The sequence below is a fragment of the Parambassis ranga genome, chromosome 4 (genome assembly GCF_900634625.1).
Source record: "Parambassis ranga chromosome 4, fParRan2.1, whole genome shotgun sequence".
Taxonomy (NCBI): Eukaryota; Metazoa; Chordata; class Actinopteri; family Ambassidae; genus Parambassis; species Parambassis ranga.
The window spans coordinates 10,168,606-10,188,338 of NC_041025.1; the positions used below are offsets into that span (position 1 = coordinate 10,168,606).

The 19,733-nt window shown below is 42.4% G+C and overlaps 1 protein-coding gene across 1 annotated transcript in view; it reads left to right on the forward strand.

Annotated features, from left to right (window-relative positions):
• sema6bb (sema domain, transmembrane domain (TM), and cytoplasmic domain, (semaphorin) 6Bb) overlaps positions 1-19,237 on the forward strand; it is a 109,416-nt gene extending 90,179 nt beyond the window's left edge. The window contains exons 16-17 of the mRNA XM_028404298.1: positions 1,331-1,389; positions 17,662-19,237. Of these exons, the coding sequence (XP_028260099.1) occupies positions 1,331-1,389; positions 17,662-18,566 (964 nt within the window). The 3' untranslated portion in view covers positions 18,567-19,237. The remainder of the gene's footprint in view (positions 1-1,330; positions 1,390-17,661) is intronic.
• The last annotated feature ends 496 nt before the right edge of the window (positions 19,238-19,733 follow it).

Genomic DNA, 19,733 nt, shown 5'->3' on the forward strand with positions numbered 1-19,733 from the left:
TATTTTATGGACGGGTTAAATACCACATTGAGCCTTCAGGTTTAATACATCAATATGTATTCATTAGTTGGCCTACTCCATAGTCTTTCCACAGAATTCCTGAATCAAAACATTCCCCGGAGTTCTTGCTGTCACACTATCCACGGCATTCAACATATGGTCTTTATCACTTCTTTTATAATAAAGTCTTTAAATAATAAGCTGATATACCTGGGAGAATGTACAACAAAGCACTATAAAAACATGCATGCAGACAGAGCCATAGGCAAAGCTACTGTATGCAAAGTAAATGACCCACGGTGTTGGAGAGGCAGCCGACTGAACAGAAAACATTATTCTTTATTAAGATGACAACTGCTGCACGTTCACAGCAAACTGGTATTCATTTGTCACAGTGTTTTTCAGGCATTAAAAGCATGAATGTTGGCTGCACTGCTGCCTGAGCCTTTAGCTAATTGCTGAATACTCACAAACTCAATTTAGCATCCACACAGTTTGTGCTCTGGTTCTTCAGAGGCAGTTTGTAGGCCAAATACTGCTTCAGCGTAGCACCACCAAAATAACATCTGTAAAGAGAGATGGTTTGTCAAGTCTCAGCATCACAGATCGTGCTTTAATGTTGGGGGGATTTTGTTGAACATGGCAGTTTTTCTTGAGTTCTTGAGGAGAAATAACCTTTCTCATGCGATCACTTTAACTAGAGGTCCTTCCATTCACATGAACTTCATTGTAAAGGTGCTCCATGCTGAATGAAGCCTGCAGGCTCCTAGGTGTGTGTGCACTCACACACACACCTACACAGTCTCGCTCAGTCTGTATGTTGTGCCGTTTCCCTTGACACGGTCCATAACTAAAAGCAGTCGTGTTTTTCTTTGTGAGCACCTGGCCTGTGAGCTGCTCTCATTTCCTCTGTGCTTCCTCACTTCATCATGTGTTATTGTCTGTTGAGTTTTTCATGCTGCCCTGTTGCCCAGATGGGAAATTAGTTGTAGGAATACAATATGTCATAATTTTCCAAGAATTACAGAAAGCAAGTACAGTTTGGGAAACCCAACACTGACATGATAACCTTGTGATAACAGTGTTTTTATAGCTTGCTCCTCAGCTGAAGGGCCTCTTTTCATGTTGTTTTAAAATATAAACAAGATTACTTTTTATCAAATTCAAGTGTAAAACCTAAAATCTTGTATGTGTGCTCTGTTGTGACTCGTCCTTAGGTGTTACATTGATATAGCTTCCTATCAGAGTGGATCTGTGCTGTGTGTCAGTGGCCGGCTTGCTGTGCTTATGTGTCTCCTGATTAATGACTGTGTCTCTTCTCCTTCTGCAGACTGCCATTCGAGCAAGATGTTGAACAGGGAAACGTGGCCCACTTGGGTGACTGTGACGGTAAGAAGAGCGATGTGCGCATGTTTGTGTGTTTGCCTACAAGTGTTAAAGCAAATAGCCCTCTTGTCTTTGCCCAGATTCTTACATAACTTGTGTATCTTCTGGGTAAACAACAATACAGTGAACGGGAGGAAGAACCCGGTAGTTTCACTTTATACAGAGGAAATCCACAAATAAACACGCAGACGAGTCCCAATCCACCTCAGTGCTCTAGTATCTCACTTCTCCCAGGAGTAACCATCCAGATCCAACATGAAGACGGTCTGCAAGTCTCATTTTGTCTCCGAGCTGGCAAGAAAATGAGATGTGTATGCTCAGGCTGACTTTGTTTTTTTCTCTGTGTTTACTCTGCCTTTACATGTACACCATCTTTGCTTTGGTTTGGTAGGTTTTGTTCCATATAGATGTAGTTAATTATATTCAACTCCAGCTTGATTCTCCCTTGACGTCTCATTTTTTTCTCTCACTTCATATCATTATGAAAATAGAAACCAGCAAAGCAAAATCTCTGTTCTGGATGCGTAGAGGTTTTTGGGTACTCCCATGACACCCCCCCCCCCCCCCCCCCCCCAACTTTGATCTGAGCACTAATTCGAACGCGAGCAAATTAATCCTTAGCTTGTGAAAGTTCCTGAGTTCATGTACTGTGCTCCCTGAGAAAAGAACAGATAAATATTGCATAATCTAAGCCATGTATGACTCTAATCCTGTTTCAGATGGGCGCTCTGTTTGATGCTGCTCTCTCACTTCAGGTCCTCTGACCACCAGAACACAGGGGGATACCCTCTGTAATTGATGGCTGATGTTCAGTCCATGCAGGGCAAAGTTAAGCTAGTTAGTTGTTTTTGTGGAGCTCATGTGCACTGCAGGCGGTCCTGCAGCTAAGCCGATACAGTTTATTTTGTGAGGTAAAATTAAAAATGAATTTGTACTTAGAGGGAACTTCACTTCAGCAAATACATACAGGAAGCTTGTAATTAAAACACCAACTTCTGTGATCATTGCAGTACTTCTGCAGTGCACCAGTGGGTGAGAAATGAATGTAATTACTCGTGCTAGTTAGCCAATGAAGTGTTTTACAAACTCCAGTCTCATCTCCTCCTCTTTATGTTATATGTAGAACTCCAGTATCAGGGTCCAGAGGTCAGATCTGGCAACATAGACTAATACAGAAAGTGTAGTCTCTGTGTTTTGCCACCAGTGACAGACTGTAAATCAAAGCTGAGATGTTTTTTTCCATGAAGAAGCACTCAAGTAGTGCTTTATGTCCTGTGTACACCTGCAACCTGGAATTTAGGCATTTGTGTCAGATGGAATATGAACCGGAGGATTGCAGTACTTATTCTTGATGGCATCCTTTACATCTGTGGCTGTAGAGATTTGTATGTGTGCACTGTTCAGACACAACAAGACAAAACGCTTACAGTAAAACAGGTGTGAATGTTCACCGATACAGGATTTTCAGCATCTATGTGATCATTAATTACCTTGTTATGGTATTGCAGCCTGGGTCAGCTTCTCCTTAACAAACACACTTGCCACACATATGGTGGAGGATGCTCATTGTCAGATTTGTGACATTGAGGTTATAATGTGTGTGGTGTTCTGGTATCTGTTGTCACATAACAAAGTGCTGTTTCTGCAAGAGGCATGTTTGGCCTTGTGTCTGGTCCCATCATGAAATATGCCAAGCTGAGCTCTGTTGACAGAGGTGAGCTCTGTTGTCGCTAGATGAACAAGAGCTGCTGGGCTGGCATGGCGAGAACGTGAGCCAGCATCCATCTGACGGCTGCCACCAACACTTAGACAGCACTTTGTCTCGGATATTGTGATAAACTCAGTGCCATAGCCTATCTTTTCATCATCTCTTTTTTTTATTTGACACTTTCATTGTCCCTGATATGGATGTTTTGCTCAGTGTTTCCTGTTTCTAGTTAATATGGAGTCCATCTTTCTTTGTCTTTCTGTAAGACAAAGATTCTTTCAGCCATCTGTTAACGCAATATTCACAGGAAGACAGAGAGGCGCAGCTTCAATGGGCTTGTTATGACAAACTGTCACTGACACCGTTAAGACTTTGAAAATTGCCTGCATACTCACTCTGTATGTGTCTCTCAGCATTTTTCTCTGAACACATCCTTATGCAGCTTGTATGCCGGACGCATACAGTTCGTCTGTGTACTTACAAACACACCGACACTAAATCCTCAGGGACTTGAATCGGTGGAACTGACAGAAGGCTTTTGGCTGCTGAATATTTCATACCTCTATATTGGACTCATTCCACCTGTCTGTATCTTGACCCAGCAGATGAGAGCTGAGATATGGTCTGGCCTATTTATCTCTCTTCAGGGGAAATTCTGCAAACTCATTCTCATTCTCCCAGTGTTTACATCTTTCTGTGGCCACATGTCAGACAAAAGTTCCCCCTCTATGGCCCCAATTCACAGCATGTCCAAGTGCCAGTTATATTTAAAAATATTTGTTTAAAAAAGAATTAGGTTAAGAGCTTAAATTTAAATGTGATCTAAATCAGTTCTTCCTCAGCTAGAAGTCAGACTCACAAGTCAAATGTAAATAGTCTCAAGATAGTAAACAAAAACGTTTATGATTCTATCTCTATCTCTAGCTCTCTAGGCTACTGAATGTTACATTTCATGTTTCATTAGATCACTCAAAATCGGACTCACTGCTTTTTTAAAATTCACCTTCATTAGTCATAATAATTCTGTTGTCTGGAAACTAGGCAGGGACTATTTCAGGTAATTAGACCACACAGTGCTGTCACCTTTAATGTCACTGTTTATTCCATCTACAGTTTTTTATTCTGTTTTTGTTGGTTTGTCTTATTTTGGAAGCTTCAAGTTATTTTCGATGCTGTAAGTGTTTGAAACAACTTTTCAAATGAAACCAAAACTATCTGGCTGCAAACTGCCCGTGGTACATTGAGTAAGTAAATCTGTTTATGTTGTAATATGGCTGAACCAAATCCTGAGGGTTAGGCTGGTTGTATTGAGGTTTTAATAAAGGAAAATAAGCTAGTTTTCTTTTTGAACTTGGAATTTATGGCATAGTCCATGCTCCTCTGCTCCTCTAACTCATCTCTCTGCGGTCTCAGTCTGTGCTACACTGATTTGAGAGCAGCCTTGTCGTCAGACCTCAAAGGGAGATGGATGGACAGCCTTACTTAGAGCCCGGCTAACTGCCTCCCCTTTCTCCTTAACCAGAGAGAAGCAGTTGCTGGAAGGAGAATCGATTTTCATCTCTTCTCTGGCTGATGGCAGTCGAATAGATATCAAGGGTGATTCTGCAAGAGGAAAGGAATGGGGCTGAGATGAGCGAGGTTGGGGTGGGGATGGCGGGGGTGGGGATGGGTGGCTAAATCAGATCAAGGAGTGCAGCGCAAAAAGAATGAGTAAGGGATTTGGAGATCATAGGAAGAAGGCAAACTTTGAGGATGGAATGGGTGAAACGGTTCAGGGGATCAGAAGTGTGGAGTTATAAGGGTGAATATAGAAAAGAAGCAGGGTGATGGGAAGAGAGGACAGAAAAGGTGAGGACACTGAAGGAGAGAGGGGTGAGGTGGCAATCACAGAGAATATAAAGAAAAGATGAGGGTGGATAAAAAAAAATGCAGAAAGGTGCAGGAAAGGGTGAGGAGCTTCTGTTTCCACGGGTGCTCAGCCAGGCCGCTGTGACAAATGGGCAGAGGGGGCCATCTTCGTCTCCTGTGTCACGGCGCTGTCATTGGCTTTCTCAGTGGGCTCATGGCCAGGCTGTAACTCTGCTGAGGTGATGTAAGGTGCCTGCTTCCTATCCTCCTCATCTTCTTTGTTTCATGTGTCAGAGCTGCTGCCCTTCTCCTTACTTAACACACATGTTATGCATGGCTTTCTATGCATTTGTTAGAAACACACACACACCATGTAGAGATGTGCCCTCCTGTAAACCTGCTTTGATCAAAACGTTTGAAAGCACAGCATTTAATGGAGACAATGTGTTGTTGGAGGGACACTTCAATGTAAGAGATGAGGTCAGAGAAATATCTGGACTCAATTATGTGTGTGTAGGTGTGTCTAAGGCCGATCACTATACTAAGGCACTACTTTCCCCTATTTAAATGTGCATTGTAAGCCACTGACCATATTTGATCAAGCATATAGATTCAGTGGTGATAATCAGGTTCTGCTTGGCTCCTGTAATATGAACAATAGGTACTGCCTTTCCCATGTCAGCAGCCTCCATCAAGACAAAATAATTAGTTTAGTTTAATAATTAGGACTAGGCAATAAAAAACTATATTATTATATACATCTTTTTTCAATTTATTTAAAATACTGGTCTAAGAAGAAACTCAGTAAAGCCTACCTCAACTCCACCTGCTGATACTGTGTTTCTTCTCCTGATAAAGTATTCATTTTTCTGCCGCTCTGCTCTTTTCGGTCAGGGCTGTGCTGCAGTGCTGTGCCTCACAACTCCTCCAGCCTCAAGAAATTGCACAAATGAGTTGGTCACACCCATTTGGGTTCACAGTTTGCACTTTCAATTTGGTTTGCAGGAAAATAGAGTGATTAATGTCTGAGAGTTAGCAGTTGTGTGCCCTCAGAATTAGCAGGCTCTTCAGAGTGTACGTCTCAGCCAGTGTGGCACAGGCAGCTGGAGCTTATTCTTAAGCTTATGTGTGAGATGAGCATGTGTAAACATGCATGTGACAGGTAATACTGTATAAACCAACTCTGTAAACAGCATAATGAGTCAGATTTGGTTCGAGTGTCAGCAGGCGGTGTAGGATGTCAGATCCACTTTCGGCAGGTTGTCGCGACGTGTCGATTGGCTGGCTTCAGTTTTTCCAGGTCATGACCTTTGCTGACAGGCCAATCAGTTACAGCATAAACATGGGCTAAATGGTCTGTCAAATCACCACCTTCACTTTTAATTTTCCATCAGGCTCTTTTAATTCTTAAGGATACATTCCAGTGTTTAGTTTGAATAATGCAGCAGCCTTTAAAAAACCTGCAGCAGGCAGCAGTGATGACCTAAAACACTCCCTCATTTTATTTTTCTGTTTGCAGGCCTTTTGGGGAATCCAGTCAAAATGTGTTTGCACAGACAGCTCATCAGCTAAAGTCAACTGTGTTAAACTAGCCATCAAATAGGAGTAGGAGGCTGTGTGTGTGTGTACGTGTGGTGCTTTAACTGCAGAGACGTCCTGCTTCATCTCATCCACTCTTCACTCCAACTCTGTTCTCAAATCTCTGCTTCCTCTCTATAGATAAAAACTGATTAGGCTTTATGATGAGTGCACGCATGCAAACCGACACACACAAGCTCACACACACACACACACACACACACACACATTCGCCACCCATTTTGCTGTGAACTCACTCAGCTGTAATGACATAGCTAGTGTTGCCACAGTGTAGCTACAGATGGAAGCAATTATGGTGCTGTGAAAATATTTCCTGAAGAAAGGCAGTGTTTTGACTGGTGCAACAGCGGGATGCAGTCACTCAGTAATTGAGGTCCACTAAAACATCAATGAGGCGAAGGCAGATTGGAGATTCCTTGTTGTGGCGTCATTTTCGAAAGGATGACGATCACCGCAGCGCAAGAACGGAGTCTGGCTTTTAGTCTGGTGGTTGTAATGTTCTGAGGAGCTTTGTGCAGGAAGGACAATTTGTTGGCAAATTTACGGCCGCGGTCTCATCTAATTCCATTCTAATTGCTGTGGTTTGGAGAAGGGGCCTGTGCTGCGGCTTAGGAACAGGAACCCATAAAGCCAGCACAGTTCTTTGTATTTACATGGCAGCTAGTTAAAACACAGGGTCTTCAGTCTGTTCATGATAAATGTGTCTCCCCTGTAGCCTGAACACTAACAGAGAGACAGGCAGGAAAAGAGAGGGTGCATTCAGGACTGTGGTTCATTCCTTTGTTTGATGCGGTCTCCTCTTTCAGTGGGAGAGAGGGCTCTGTAACCTTGATGCCACCTTCCTCCACTCCTAACTCCCTTTTCTGTCACTCCTGCAAGTCAGACTCCAAGGGCATAGTGAGAGAATAGACAAGCAGAGATAGAGGAAGTCTGGCGTGTAGCTGTGCGTCACACATCCTACCCACCCCGAGGAGTTTCAGAGAGGCTTGGAGAACAGAACCGATCACCCCCCTCTGTGAATACTGAGGTTTGGCTGATAAAATTGGAGGACCTCCCACCTCATAACAATTGACGTGTGTATGTGTGTGCTTTGGCATAACAGAGGAAAGTGAAAAAGTGTGTGGTGTGTGCAGTTTTCAGTAGAGATGGAGCTTTTTTTTTTAGGGAACTCTAAGAAGATAAGAATAGTAGCTTTAGCCTCTAGAAAGCTTGGCGAGGTGCAAGGACTCCTGAAGGGCTTCAGCTCTTTCATCTGACTTCTTCCTCTGAGTCCTCACTCTGCTCCTCACATCTCCTTCTACACAGCGGGTGCCTGAGAGAGAGCCTTGAAAAACACAGTGGGCCTGCTGACCCTTCAGCACGCCACGGGTTCTTGTTGAAAGATGTCTGTGTGTGTACAGGCTTAGCTGGAATGACTTTGGCTGTTTTCAGCTGTACACATACTGTATGCACAGTTAAAGCTTGTGACCCTTTGGGTTTTTTAACATTAAAGTTTTTGTTTTTAATTTTAGGATATTTAGACCATTTTCTCTGATTTTCCCTGAGGAGAAAAAAGCTGAGCGAAGATTAAAAGATAATTTAATGAGCACTAATTTCTATTATGTCCTCCACCCTCATTTAAAAGCATGTGATGTGTTTTTTTTATTTTGTTACAATAAGAAAAAGAGATGAAAAAACCTCATGGCAGCACTAGTAATACCTACAGTATACATGTTAAATTCAGATTCTAGTGAACTCAGAAAAAGTTTGGCAGATAAAAGAGCTTCTGTGTTGTCAGTCTCTGCAGGTACATCACTCTGCACAGAGAAACTCAAACATCCAGGATGAAGAACAAGTAGGGGAGGAGGTGGAATTCATTTCACAGAGAAATACTAAAGTTTTCGAAGCAGGTGTTTGAAAGAGTTTTAATGTCACACATCAGTGCTGCTGTAGTGTTGGATTAATCAAAGGTTTAAGCTGCAACCTTGACAAAATGTGACTTCAGGGTTCAAATACAACAGTGGGACACCTGATTATAAAAATTTAATCAAAAAGAAAAACATGACAAAAATGAAAAAAGCAAAACTTTTTTTTAAACTGATTGTATTGCATGACATTGAGTTGTTAAGGATAAGGGGTGTGTCCCAGAAGAAGTGTGTGATCCGGCCCTGAACACAGCAGTTATACAAGTGTACACAGTGTGTGTGGTGACCCAGAACCTTTTTGCTTTCAACCATACACAAACATCAGGTGCCACTTTGTCACCTGACTATCTGCAGAATTGAACATGTTTAAGTAATTTGGTTGAACCTGCCTCAGGGACAGTGGTGAGTGCTGGGTAATGGCTGTCCAGTTAAGTGTGCTGCAGGACCTGGAGGCACAGTGTGAGGTCTCACCAGAGAGTTCTGCAGCGTGATGTCCAGAGCACTGTAACTACTCTCCACTCACACCCTTGGGGATTGCTGTCATGTCTGTCTTTCAGACAAAAATCGACCATGTTGAGTTCCTCTAACCTCCTGCATCAAACAACATTTCCCTCCTTTCTGTAACACATCAATAACACCACTGTGCTTTTCATCTCTCTCTCTCTCTCTCTCTCTCTCTCTCTCACTGTCACACTCTCTTTCTTTGCCTCGGTCTCATTTGCTTTGCCTTAATTTGTTTTTCACTTCTTCTGTGCTCTTTCTGTTTTTTTGTCTCACTCTTTTCCTCTCCATGTAGTTCATTAGCCTCTTCCTATCTCTTTAACCCTCGAGTTTGTTGCATCACCTCAGTATTGATCTCCTTATGCTCTCGGTAGTCCAGGGTCCTGACAGGCACAGTGGTTCTGAGTGATCATTCAGCTCGGGATGTGTCCTGAATGTGTGTCCACTTGCAGGGCCTTGGTCCGTGTCACAGCGGAGACATTTCATTAAAGGCGACCTGTAAATTAGCACAACAGGCAGGGGGGGCTGAATGAATGGGGTGAGAGCAGTTTCAATCAGCCACCCAGATGGCACGCCGCCCCGACTGGAGGCCTGATGATTTAATCATTCTCTTAAACCCTTGAAAATTTGTATCGGGAATGAGTCCAACACTTAAGCTCTGGGGGTGTTAACATAAAAACAAATTGCTGTGTATTTTCAGCTGGTGGGCGTAAAGTATAGCACCATACATAGGTCTGATGTGATATATATACATATATGAAGCATGTGAGAAAGATTAGGGTGAAATTGCCTGCTACATGATTTGGGAATGAGAGATATGAACCTTCTGGCCAGATCGTTAGACTAATTCTATGCGGACCTGCTCTCCAAGTTATTGCCTGTGACATGTTTGTGAATATTTATTGTTGCTGTCCACGGTGTGTGCTCGGCTTTGCACCTAAAACGAGAATATCAATTACCAAAGGAAAGCACAGCCAACGCTGTAGCTCATAAGTCATGCTATATAAGGGGAAAGGAAACCCACAATTGTACGTTTGCACACAGAAACACAAAACAATTTATTTCACCACAGCCCAGTTGCTTTGTTTGGATTGGATGCAGCTGAAACTGCTAACAAACTCACCCTTGTTAAGCTGCTTTTCCTAAAGGTTGACCAGATTTAGAAAACAAGGTCTTCTCATATAATTGAATCCACAAATTCAATGAGGAACATTCCTGATAGCAACATGTGTGCAAAGGCTGTGAAAAAAAAAACCTTTATGAGAAAAGCTTTGATTACACGGCAGCGGCGGGGAGTCAGCCCCCCTCCTCCACCAAACTCTGATGATTTTAACACACAGTGCTCCCTGAAGTGCTCTATACTTACCTCATTTACTGCTTGCAGAGATTTTCTATAAGCACAGAAAGAAGAAAGAATCCAAAATGAGGGTTAAAAATTAAGATACACCGGGTAGCTGAGAGAGAGACATGAAAGAGAGGACTGTAAAGGCAGCAAGAGAGCCGTGCAGGTATGTAATTATGCAGTCATCATTTCAAACCTTGACTCTAGCCAAGCCAAAAGCCTGATCTGCCCTCACTAATAAACCCAGCTGAAGAGACATGAATGTATTAACTGTGTGTGCTGTTTTTGCTGGAGATTTCATGGAATCTTAATTGCGAACACATGGCTGGTGTGCATAAATGTTTTAACATATCGATCAACCGAGTGCAACACAAGCACTTGTATCTGGCTCTCAGGAGTCAAAGTTTTATTTTTTTATTTCTCAATCTTTTTTTCAACCAGGGTAGTCATGTGGAACTCTTTCCTAAGCCCTGCTAGCAGAGAACGCTGTCAGAGAGGGACTGTAAACTGTTTTACAATCATCCCATGAGTAAACACGGTTTAGGAGCAAGTAAGTTTTTAGTCCGAGTATGAAGCTGTTTTTAAATTCTTTCTCAGTTTGCCGCCACCGTCAAACACACTTTGGTGTTACTTTCACAGCTCACAACAAGAGGTGTGCTGTGTGTTTGTAAAAGTGAGATAGACAGAGCAGTGGATACTAATGATGCATCTGCTGAATGAATGGTAATCCAGATACTCAAAAAAAAGAATAAGAAGATAGCAGCAGAGGAGGAGGAGGTGCTAAAAACAAGACACAAAATAGTGCCTGCTGTCTTTCAAGAGTGGGAAAAGAGAGGAGGATAATGAGCAAAATCACTGAGCCATGGGTGCAGGCAGTGCACACAGTTAGCTATTAACACACACACTCATACGTCTATACACACTCATTCACAGTACAGCGCACATGCTTTGCCACGTGTGTCCCTACCGTCACTTACGTACGCATAAACACATTAACATTATGCAAGGAAATGGTGAATTCTAGAGATGAAAGCCCCTCAGATCACTGGCTGTACGCTGACACAGTCGTAACCTATCAAGCTCAGAAGTGTGTGTTGTGGCATTGACAGGTCCACCGGGATGCTGTGAAGTCTCTTTGTTCTGTTTTGATGTGCAGTATTTCTAATACATGTATTCCAGCTCTCAAACTGCATAAAAGTTCCCCCGCCTGGCTTTTGATTAAGGAACTTAGCGAACTGTAGGAAGCCTCAAATAGTCCGCAGATTAATGAGGTAACATCTACACTTGCCAACACCTCCAGACAGTAACACATGCATTCTGATGCCAATCAGTGGCTCTGGTGATATAAGTGTCTTTTTTAATCAATAGTTCCACTTCGTAATCAGTAATGATGAGACTGCACATAGTTCTTTGCATTACTCACATCCAACTTGTCACAAGTTGGGTATAAAGCCCCTTTCACATTGAATAAAACCCACTAAGATTCACTAACGTCTAAAAATTCTCAAATTCTATCTGTGTCCATGCAAGCAGTGCTATCAGGCAGAACAGCAGACCAGGCTGATGTGCCTCTGGGCCCACAGTAAACATTGTAATAGGGCAACTCAGCCCCTGTGCTAAGGTTAAAAGCCATAAAAAATGGGATCATGCAATCTGTGTGTGTGTGAGACAGGAACGTGTAAAACTAGGGGAAGTGGGCTGAGCGACATGTCCTGACTCCAGACATCCCTCCCCTGGATGCTCAATTCTTAGAGTTTAGGTCAATGAAGCATGTGATACCCTAAAAAATCCGGAACTTCTCACCAGCCAATTACAGATGATGATAAATCCTGGGTGGAGTAGCTTTTGTTTTAGAACTAACCATGACCTGATTGAGTATCTTCACACATTCACTTTGAATGCTGGTCATCATGTAAATGCTGCAGTATTCCCAGATTTCAGTAATTACTCTTGATTATCACCATAACCATCTGAAACAACAGCCAAACCCAGGAAAACTAAGTCCCAAGTTGTAATGAACAGGGATTATCCTTTGGATGTGTGCCTCTAATCGAGATCATCATCATTGATGGTGGCTTGAAAATTGTCTTCCTTCCCATCATCTGACTCTCTGTCTTTATCTCATTCGCACATGTTCACAAGGCCATTGTCAGAGGCACCGCCAGACTGTGAGCAGGGACCAAGCAGATACACAGAGCCTCCTGCCAGAGCTCTAATCAACAGAAATGTTTAACAACTGGTGTGGAGCTAGCCGAGGCTTTTCAATAATTTCCCTTACACCCTGGCAGAATGGGAGAGAGGATGAGAGCAGAAGACAAGTGGAAACATTTATAGGTATAGTCACATAAATCCCTGACATTATAACATCTGTCACATTCAACGAGTGCTGGATGCATCACTTTTTCGCTTTAATATTAAATCTGATGGAACAACCTTTATTTAAATGTGTGTGAGGAAAAGTTTCTTACTTTTCTTTTGAATATTTAAGCTATTACTCCCATCATACCGCCACCCCTGCTGATCAAAGGAGTAGTGGGTAAGTGAGAGATATGGAGAGAGAGGATTAGCAGCTAACAAGAGAATTGGAAGGAGGGGAGGATGATACTGGAAGGAACAAATGACTGCGGGTTAGAGACAAAGGCAATCGAATACCAAAAGAAAATTGAAACTATGCGCGAGTTCCTTTGTACTTCTGACTTTTGACAGTTAACTGGTGCAAAAATACACACGTATCCTTCCAGTGTGGCTTCTAACAACAGAGCTGTTACACCTCTGGTGTTTTTAGGGCCTCTCCTTTATATGCCCCGTTCTTTTCTCTCTTCTCTTCACCTTTTTAAATCTCTTGTGCCTTTTTCTTTAGCCATCTCCTCTTCTCACCTCTTTTGTCTCATGTCCTCTCCTCTCCTCCCATTTACCTTCAACATACACACTGTAAAAATCCTTCTCTCCTCTACCCTCCTCTCTTCTCATTGTTACACTGTAATTGGAGCTGGAAGCCTCAAGACAAGCGGCTCAGTGTTCGTCAGGCTGACAGGCAGGCCTGTTGGCTTCTATTAAGCTTTAATAAGTGAGGAGGATTGGGAGAAGTGAGAAGGAGTTGAAGGGAGGAGAGAGTGTACAAGCTGCTGCTTCTACTGTCACCCCTCGGTAGGATGCAGGAAAACCTGTCTGCTGTCACAAAAATGCACACACACATACACAACCAAATCTCTATCCATCCATCCTTTTATTTTCATCATAATCCTTTTTCAGTGTTCTCCCACTGGCTAAAGACTTTGTCTTGATGTTGAGCATCCAAGAAAGACATAAGTGGGGGATAAAAGAAGCTTGCAAAAATAATTAACATACTATCTGAGTCTCCATGTCAAGGAGAAAGGGAGTTGAGGAGCCATATTTGGTGTGAGGAAGCCATAGTCTGTCTCTGCTCTACAGCTAAGTTGTCCACACACGCACACACACACACACACACACACACACACACACACACACACACACACACACACACACACTGTAATACTACACACACTTGTCAAGCCCTCGCCTCCTGCATGAATATGACAGCAGTATTATTGCTCCATGCAGAATTTAATCTAAAGTGCCACATAGAACCTCTGGACCACAGTTGAGGTAAATGCTAGAGAAATGTCTACAACCTCTGCAGCTGAGTGGAGTGAGAACAATTCCAGATGTGATGAGGAGATTTGCGGTTATTGGCTTGCTTTAGAATGTTTTTGTGGTTGCAGAGCTTCACATTTGTTTACAAAGTCATCAAGGCTGTGGTTTTTTACAAAAGTCTTGAATCAGTTCTTAACCTGACTTTTTAAACTCCTGTTTGTGTGTGAATACGGAGGTAACCTCCAAACGCTTCTCTATGTCACATCTGCAGGCCCAAAATGTCCATTTTATTCATGAGACAAACAATAATGTAAGTGAAACTGGCAGCCTGAATATTGGCCAGAAACATGAACATAACTACAGAAAGAGTCAGGCCTATAGGCTGCTGCAAGAAAGATGCCAACAATATGTTCATGGGGGAAAAAAGAATGAACTAATGGCAAATTCAGTATAAACAAGAGTGGAAGAAGAGAGGTGCTTAAATGTACACACACAGACTAAAAGGCTGTCCGTTCGGGTTGGCCTGTGTAACCATGAGCTGGCTGTGTGACAGCATGAAGGAATGAAGTGAAGAAAGCAGCTAAATTATGAGCTGCCATCTGCGTTAAGAGCAATTTTGAGATGTTGAGCAATCAAGTTTTTACATCCCGTTGGGCAAAACTAACCTTCTAAATAAACCCTAATGCTTGATTAAATAAACACTTTAAAATACATAACTTAGGCCACATGAGGACCTGCCTAAGGACGAAAATCTTTTTTTTTTTAATCAAAAAGTATAAATTAATATTCAAGAACTGTGAAAAACTAATGGAAAAAAGTAAAAGGGAATTGAGGGAAGAAAAGGTTGTGGCACCAGGCACACAGAGAAATTAAAAACAAATACAAATCTTATTCCACTTTAAATCCAACAATATCCCACAGATAAAACATGATCTCTTGTTATTCAGTGAGCAGTTTGTCTAATTGCTAACTGAACTGAACATGTCCCATAATTAACAGGCTGTAACTAAGGCCAGTGTCCATGTGTATCGCTCAGCATATTGAATTAGTGATAAAGGACTAATTAGTGCTGAAAGGGACATTGATTGACCAACAAGACCGGTTGATTAGCAGCAGGTTTCAATCTATGGAAACGGCAAACTTGTTGAATATGGACTCTAATGTGTGGAGGATTTATTGCCCAAGCTGTATAGTGACAAGAGACAGATGGTTTGTTATGTCTCTGCTCATTGTTATCTTGACTCTTGGAGTGCAGATATGCTTTAAGGTCACTGCTGTGAAGATTAACAGGCCAGAATGAATTGTCTCAAAACACAGACAGACAGACATTTATCCCCCATTGATAGTAATTAAAATTGTTAATTGTGGCAAGAAAAAGTGAATTCGTTGGAATAATCTAGTTTTCTGCATTATTTGGTAATAAAATGTGATCTCATCTCCATCTAAGAACACACAAACTCAATGTGCTTTACAAACAAATAGAATATTTCATGGTTTATTAAACACAAATTTTATGACTAAGAGGGTGATAATTCTTGGGTATAATATTGGAGGCTACATATTTCATATATATATAACAAAATATTTGGCTCCTTAATACATAATTTGTTAGAAACGTGTTTTAAACTACATCAAATTAATTGACATTTGATACATGCACCTTTAAATAACCCATCTATCCATTCTTTATCCGAACCAGGGTCTAGAGCCTATGCCAGCTATCTACAGGTGAGAGGCAGGGTACACCCTGGACAGGTCCTTTAAATAACCCTTATGGAAAAAATAAAATTACCTTTTGTTTTATTATGCCTATGAATGTGTTCCTCACTCAACCACATTGAGGCAGATGCAGCTATACTTGCATGCTTGCTTCACTTTAAAATACCAAGTTTTAACAGATTTGTCAGCCATGTTGATCTGACTTGCAAGTGCGGTGTTTTTGGTTTTGGAGCTATTGTGCTATTGTGTCTCTGTGAATATCTTTTATGTTGTTTTTTTTGTTAGTTTCATACTTTCATCAGTTGGGAGAGGTTTGAGAGTTGCTCTTTGATGCATTTTGCAGGCTACTGCAGCTTTTTTCCATCATGCCTTCCATTTCAGACTGTTCGGTACGTGTTGTTGTTGGCCAGTTTACGCTCAGAAAATAAAACATTATCACAATGAGGCCTACTTAAATTGTAGTTTCCTGTTTCCTGAGGCCTACTTGAGGTCCCTGTTACAGGTCCATTTACAGATGATATAATCTGATGGGGTTTCAACCAACACTTACATTTTAACATCGAGATCCTGAGAGAGTATAAACTGTTTTTTTGGATTAGCTACCCCTATATTACTTACATGAGCATCTCCTTGTGCAGCACAGCAGTTCAGCAGCCTCTCACAGGGTTTTAGCTGCCATTTTTCAGCTTAATGTCAATGTATAGTAACACTCTGCTGTACAAAGCCACAGGCCACATTAATTAACCACCAAGCCGTCTCATGCTGGAGTATTTGCACCATGACCAGCTCCATTTGTCCCCATTAAAAATGAATTTGTCAGACAATGGAAGCATGTTTGTTTAAAAAAAAAAACTCTGGTGTTCTCCGTAGGATTGTTCTTTCTCCCATTCTTCGCCCTGCTTCTTTTCTGCGCAGTGTGTAAGTGAGTAAATGGCTCCCAATGTCTATTAATGACATCCATTTATTATCTGTGAGAAAGGATTTATTTTGCTGTCCTTGTGGAGACAGTCCTTCCTCTGCCACATTTTTGTGTTGTAATTTAACAACTATTACTACTGTTTGTCTAAGGCCCCAAATGTTCGAGCTTGCTTTAGGCGATACACACACTCTCCATCTCTCTGTGTAACACCCTCTTCTTTTCTTCATCTGCTTTTCTCCAATCTGCTTCCCTTGGCGCAATTTCTTTGTATTCGTTGGTGTTGGTCCCAGGAGCTCAGGCAGCAAAGAACAACTTTTCTTCTGGCATTTTTCTAATTGATCCACGGCGGCCCATGCTTTCTCTCGCTGTATTCATATCTTCAATAATTCATAGCAGTTTTCTCTGAGGGAGTTCAGCTTGTGTACTTATACAACAGAATACAGAATCCCATGTTTTTGTCTGCACAAAAACCACCCATTATCTTTTAACTTGGTGTCTTGCAAAAAAAGTGTCTTGTTGCATATAGATGCAACAAAGAAAATAAAACCCTGCACATTTATAGCAGTTCATGCAAGTACAAGCATATTTTTTGGAAGTGCACAATTAGGAAACAAGTTCACAACACTGTAGTTACAAATCTGAGGTGTACATGAATCAAAATAGTTATAGCATATATATATATATATATATATATATATATATATATATATATATATATATATATATATATATATATATATATATATATATATATATCGATGAGACCTAAACAGATTGTGACTGTATAAAAACTATTAAATCATTTCTTACCATTAATGCCAGAATTGCCATGTCTAACTATAAAACTAATGTTGCGAAACATGTTAGGGTTGAGAGCTATTCTCAATCAGGAAGACAGTTATTACAGCTATTAAAATCACCATCCACTTTACGTAATGAAGGCAATTATCCAGAGCTACCTTGGCTAGCATACCAGAATTCCCACCCACCGAGGGGAGAGAGAAAATGGGTCATATTGTCTGGCTGTTTGTGAACTCCCACATGCTTAATACAGGAAATACTGATGCTACCATTTGACTGATGGCTCTCTCTTTGTATTTGATTCTATCTCATTGTGTAGGAATGCTGCTCCAGGAGAGTTTCATCGAGGAGCCTGATGGCCTGGTGTCTGTAAACCTGCTGGTTGTCTCTGCTGTTTCAGCCTTCACAACAGGAGCCATTCTCTCTGGCCTCACTGTCTGCTGGATCATGAGCCACCGCCACCGTCACTCCCGTGCCTCTGGAGTCGGTGGCACCCGCCGCAAAAGTGACAAAGAGCAGAGCATGCTGGGGCAGGGCCGCAGTGGGTCAGTAATGAGTGTCACAAGAACCAGCGGTGGAGAGAGACGGCGTTCGCAGGCAGACAACCCCTTTGTCACACCCAATGGCTGGCCTAAAGGAGAGATGGATCCAGGCCTGCTGCCTACCCCAGAGCAAACCCCACTGCAGCAGAAGCGGACCATGCGTCTCCCAGACACCGACTGGGATCAGAGTCAGACCTTCCTCACCGCTGTTGGTACTCCCTGCCCTAACAACTCTGTCATCTACCTGAGCTCCAAGTACCTGCATGGAGGTGGAGGTGGGGGTATGGTCCGAATAGAGGACCCAGGTGAAGTGGTGCTGCCCCCCCACACTGAACGCCAGCGCTACCTGATCCTAGCCACCCAGAGAGGAGAGCACGGTGGCGGTCGTCCCACTGGCAGTCTGAGGAACTCAGCGGGAGAATACATCTACCCCGCCACGCCGCAGGATTCCCCCGACCGAAGGAGGGTGGTATCCGCTCCTACTCCCCACATGGACTATGGGGAGTCTCGCTGGAGTCATGAGGCACTCAACTACAACAGCAACAATGGAGCCCCCTATCACTCTCAGCGCCAGGGCCTCATAAGGCCAGATATGCACGGGCATCGGGGGCTGGGAGAACTGGCTGACTTCAGCCATCTTCTAGTGAAAAACATGGGAGAGCGCACCCCCAGTGGCCAATGAGAAGTAGGTGAGCCCTGAGACCAAGCTCTCGCTAAACCCATTCCCTCCAACAGTAAACTGGAACAAATCTACCCCTCAGACTCAATGTCCCAGTCCAACCTTACCCCGTCTGTCCTCTCTCACTGTCATTTAATGTTCTGACGTCATTCAGCTGACTGAAGAGAGAGACAGAGAAAAAAGAAACAAAGAGAGTTGAAAAAGAGGCGAAAACTCTCCTTACGTCTCCATTCCTCTGTTTGTAATCTGAGGTGCTCCCCTCTGATCTGTCAGTGGTCCCACCCACAGAGTGACTTTGACACCACAGGACAAACAGCAAGGTAAAGAGAGGAGTGCAAAGAAGGGGGAATAATCTTTAAAGGACAGTGTGGAGTTCTTAAAAAATAAAATTAAAAAAAGACAATTACGCTTGCAGCGCCAAATGTGAAAGGTTTCCCTCCACCGTTATGTTCACTGTTTTGACAACATGGATCTCCTTTGAGTGTGAAATTTTGTTTCAGCTTTTGTTGTTTTTTGTGCCTGTGGCATCCAGCAGACAACAATGTGCTTTACTTTGGATTTCAGACGAGACTAAAAACTGTTGTAGCTGTGCCAGAGGGCGGTGACTCTCAATGAATCATGCAGTGTGTATGCAATCATGTATGCGTGCGTGTGTGTGGCCACAACAACCCCAACCAGCGTCCTGTTGTAACTGTGAAGTATAACTATACAATGAAGTTGGTGATAACATTGTTTTTTCTTTTTATAAACAATCACAGAGAGACAAGTGATTTTATTATATGTCTACTTAAGTGTGTTTACCAATCAGAGGATCAGATGGTTTGATCAGTAGCTGGTAAAAAGGGGTTTGGATTCACCCAGTGTTATATTTGTTTTCACAAGCAACACTGGACAGAGCCATGATGAAGTCAAAGAGAGCAATAAATAGCAGAAACATTTAATGATACAGGATAAAGTCAATTTAATTTGATATTTTTATATCATTGTCTTTTTAGCAAAGTAGACTGAGAGACATCAGAAAAAGCAAGGCTCTGGGAAAAAAGAACAGTGTCTCCCCTCCCTCACTGCCTCTCAGTATGCCTGGGTCTGTCTGACCTGACCTGAGGCCTCCCTGGGCTCCGCAGTCCATTTGAAGGAGGGAATGTGAGCTCTGGCTGTCTGGCTATCTGA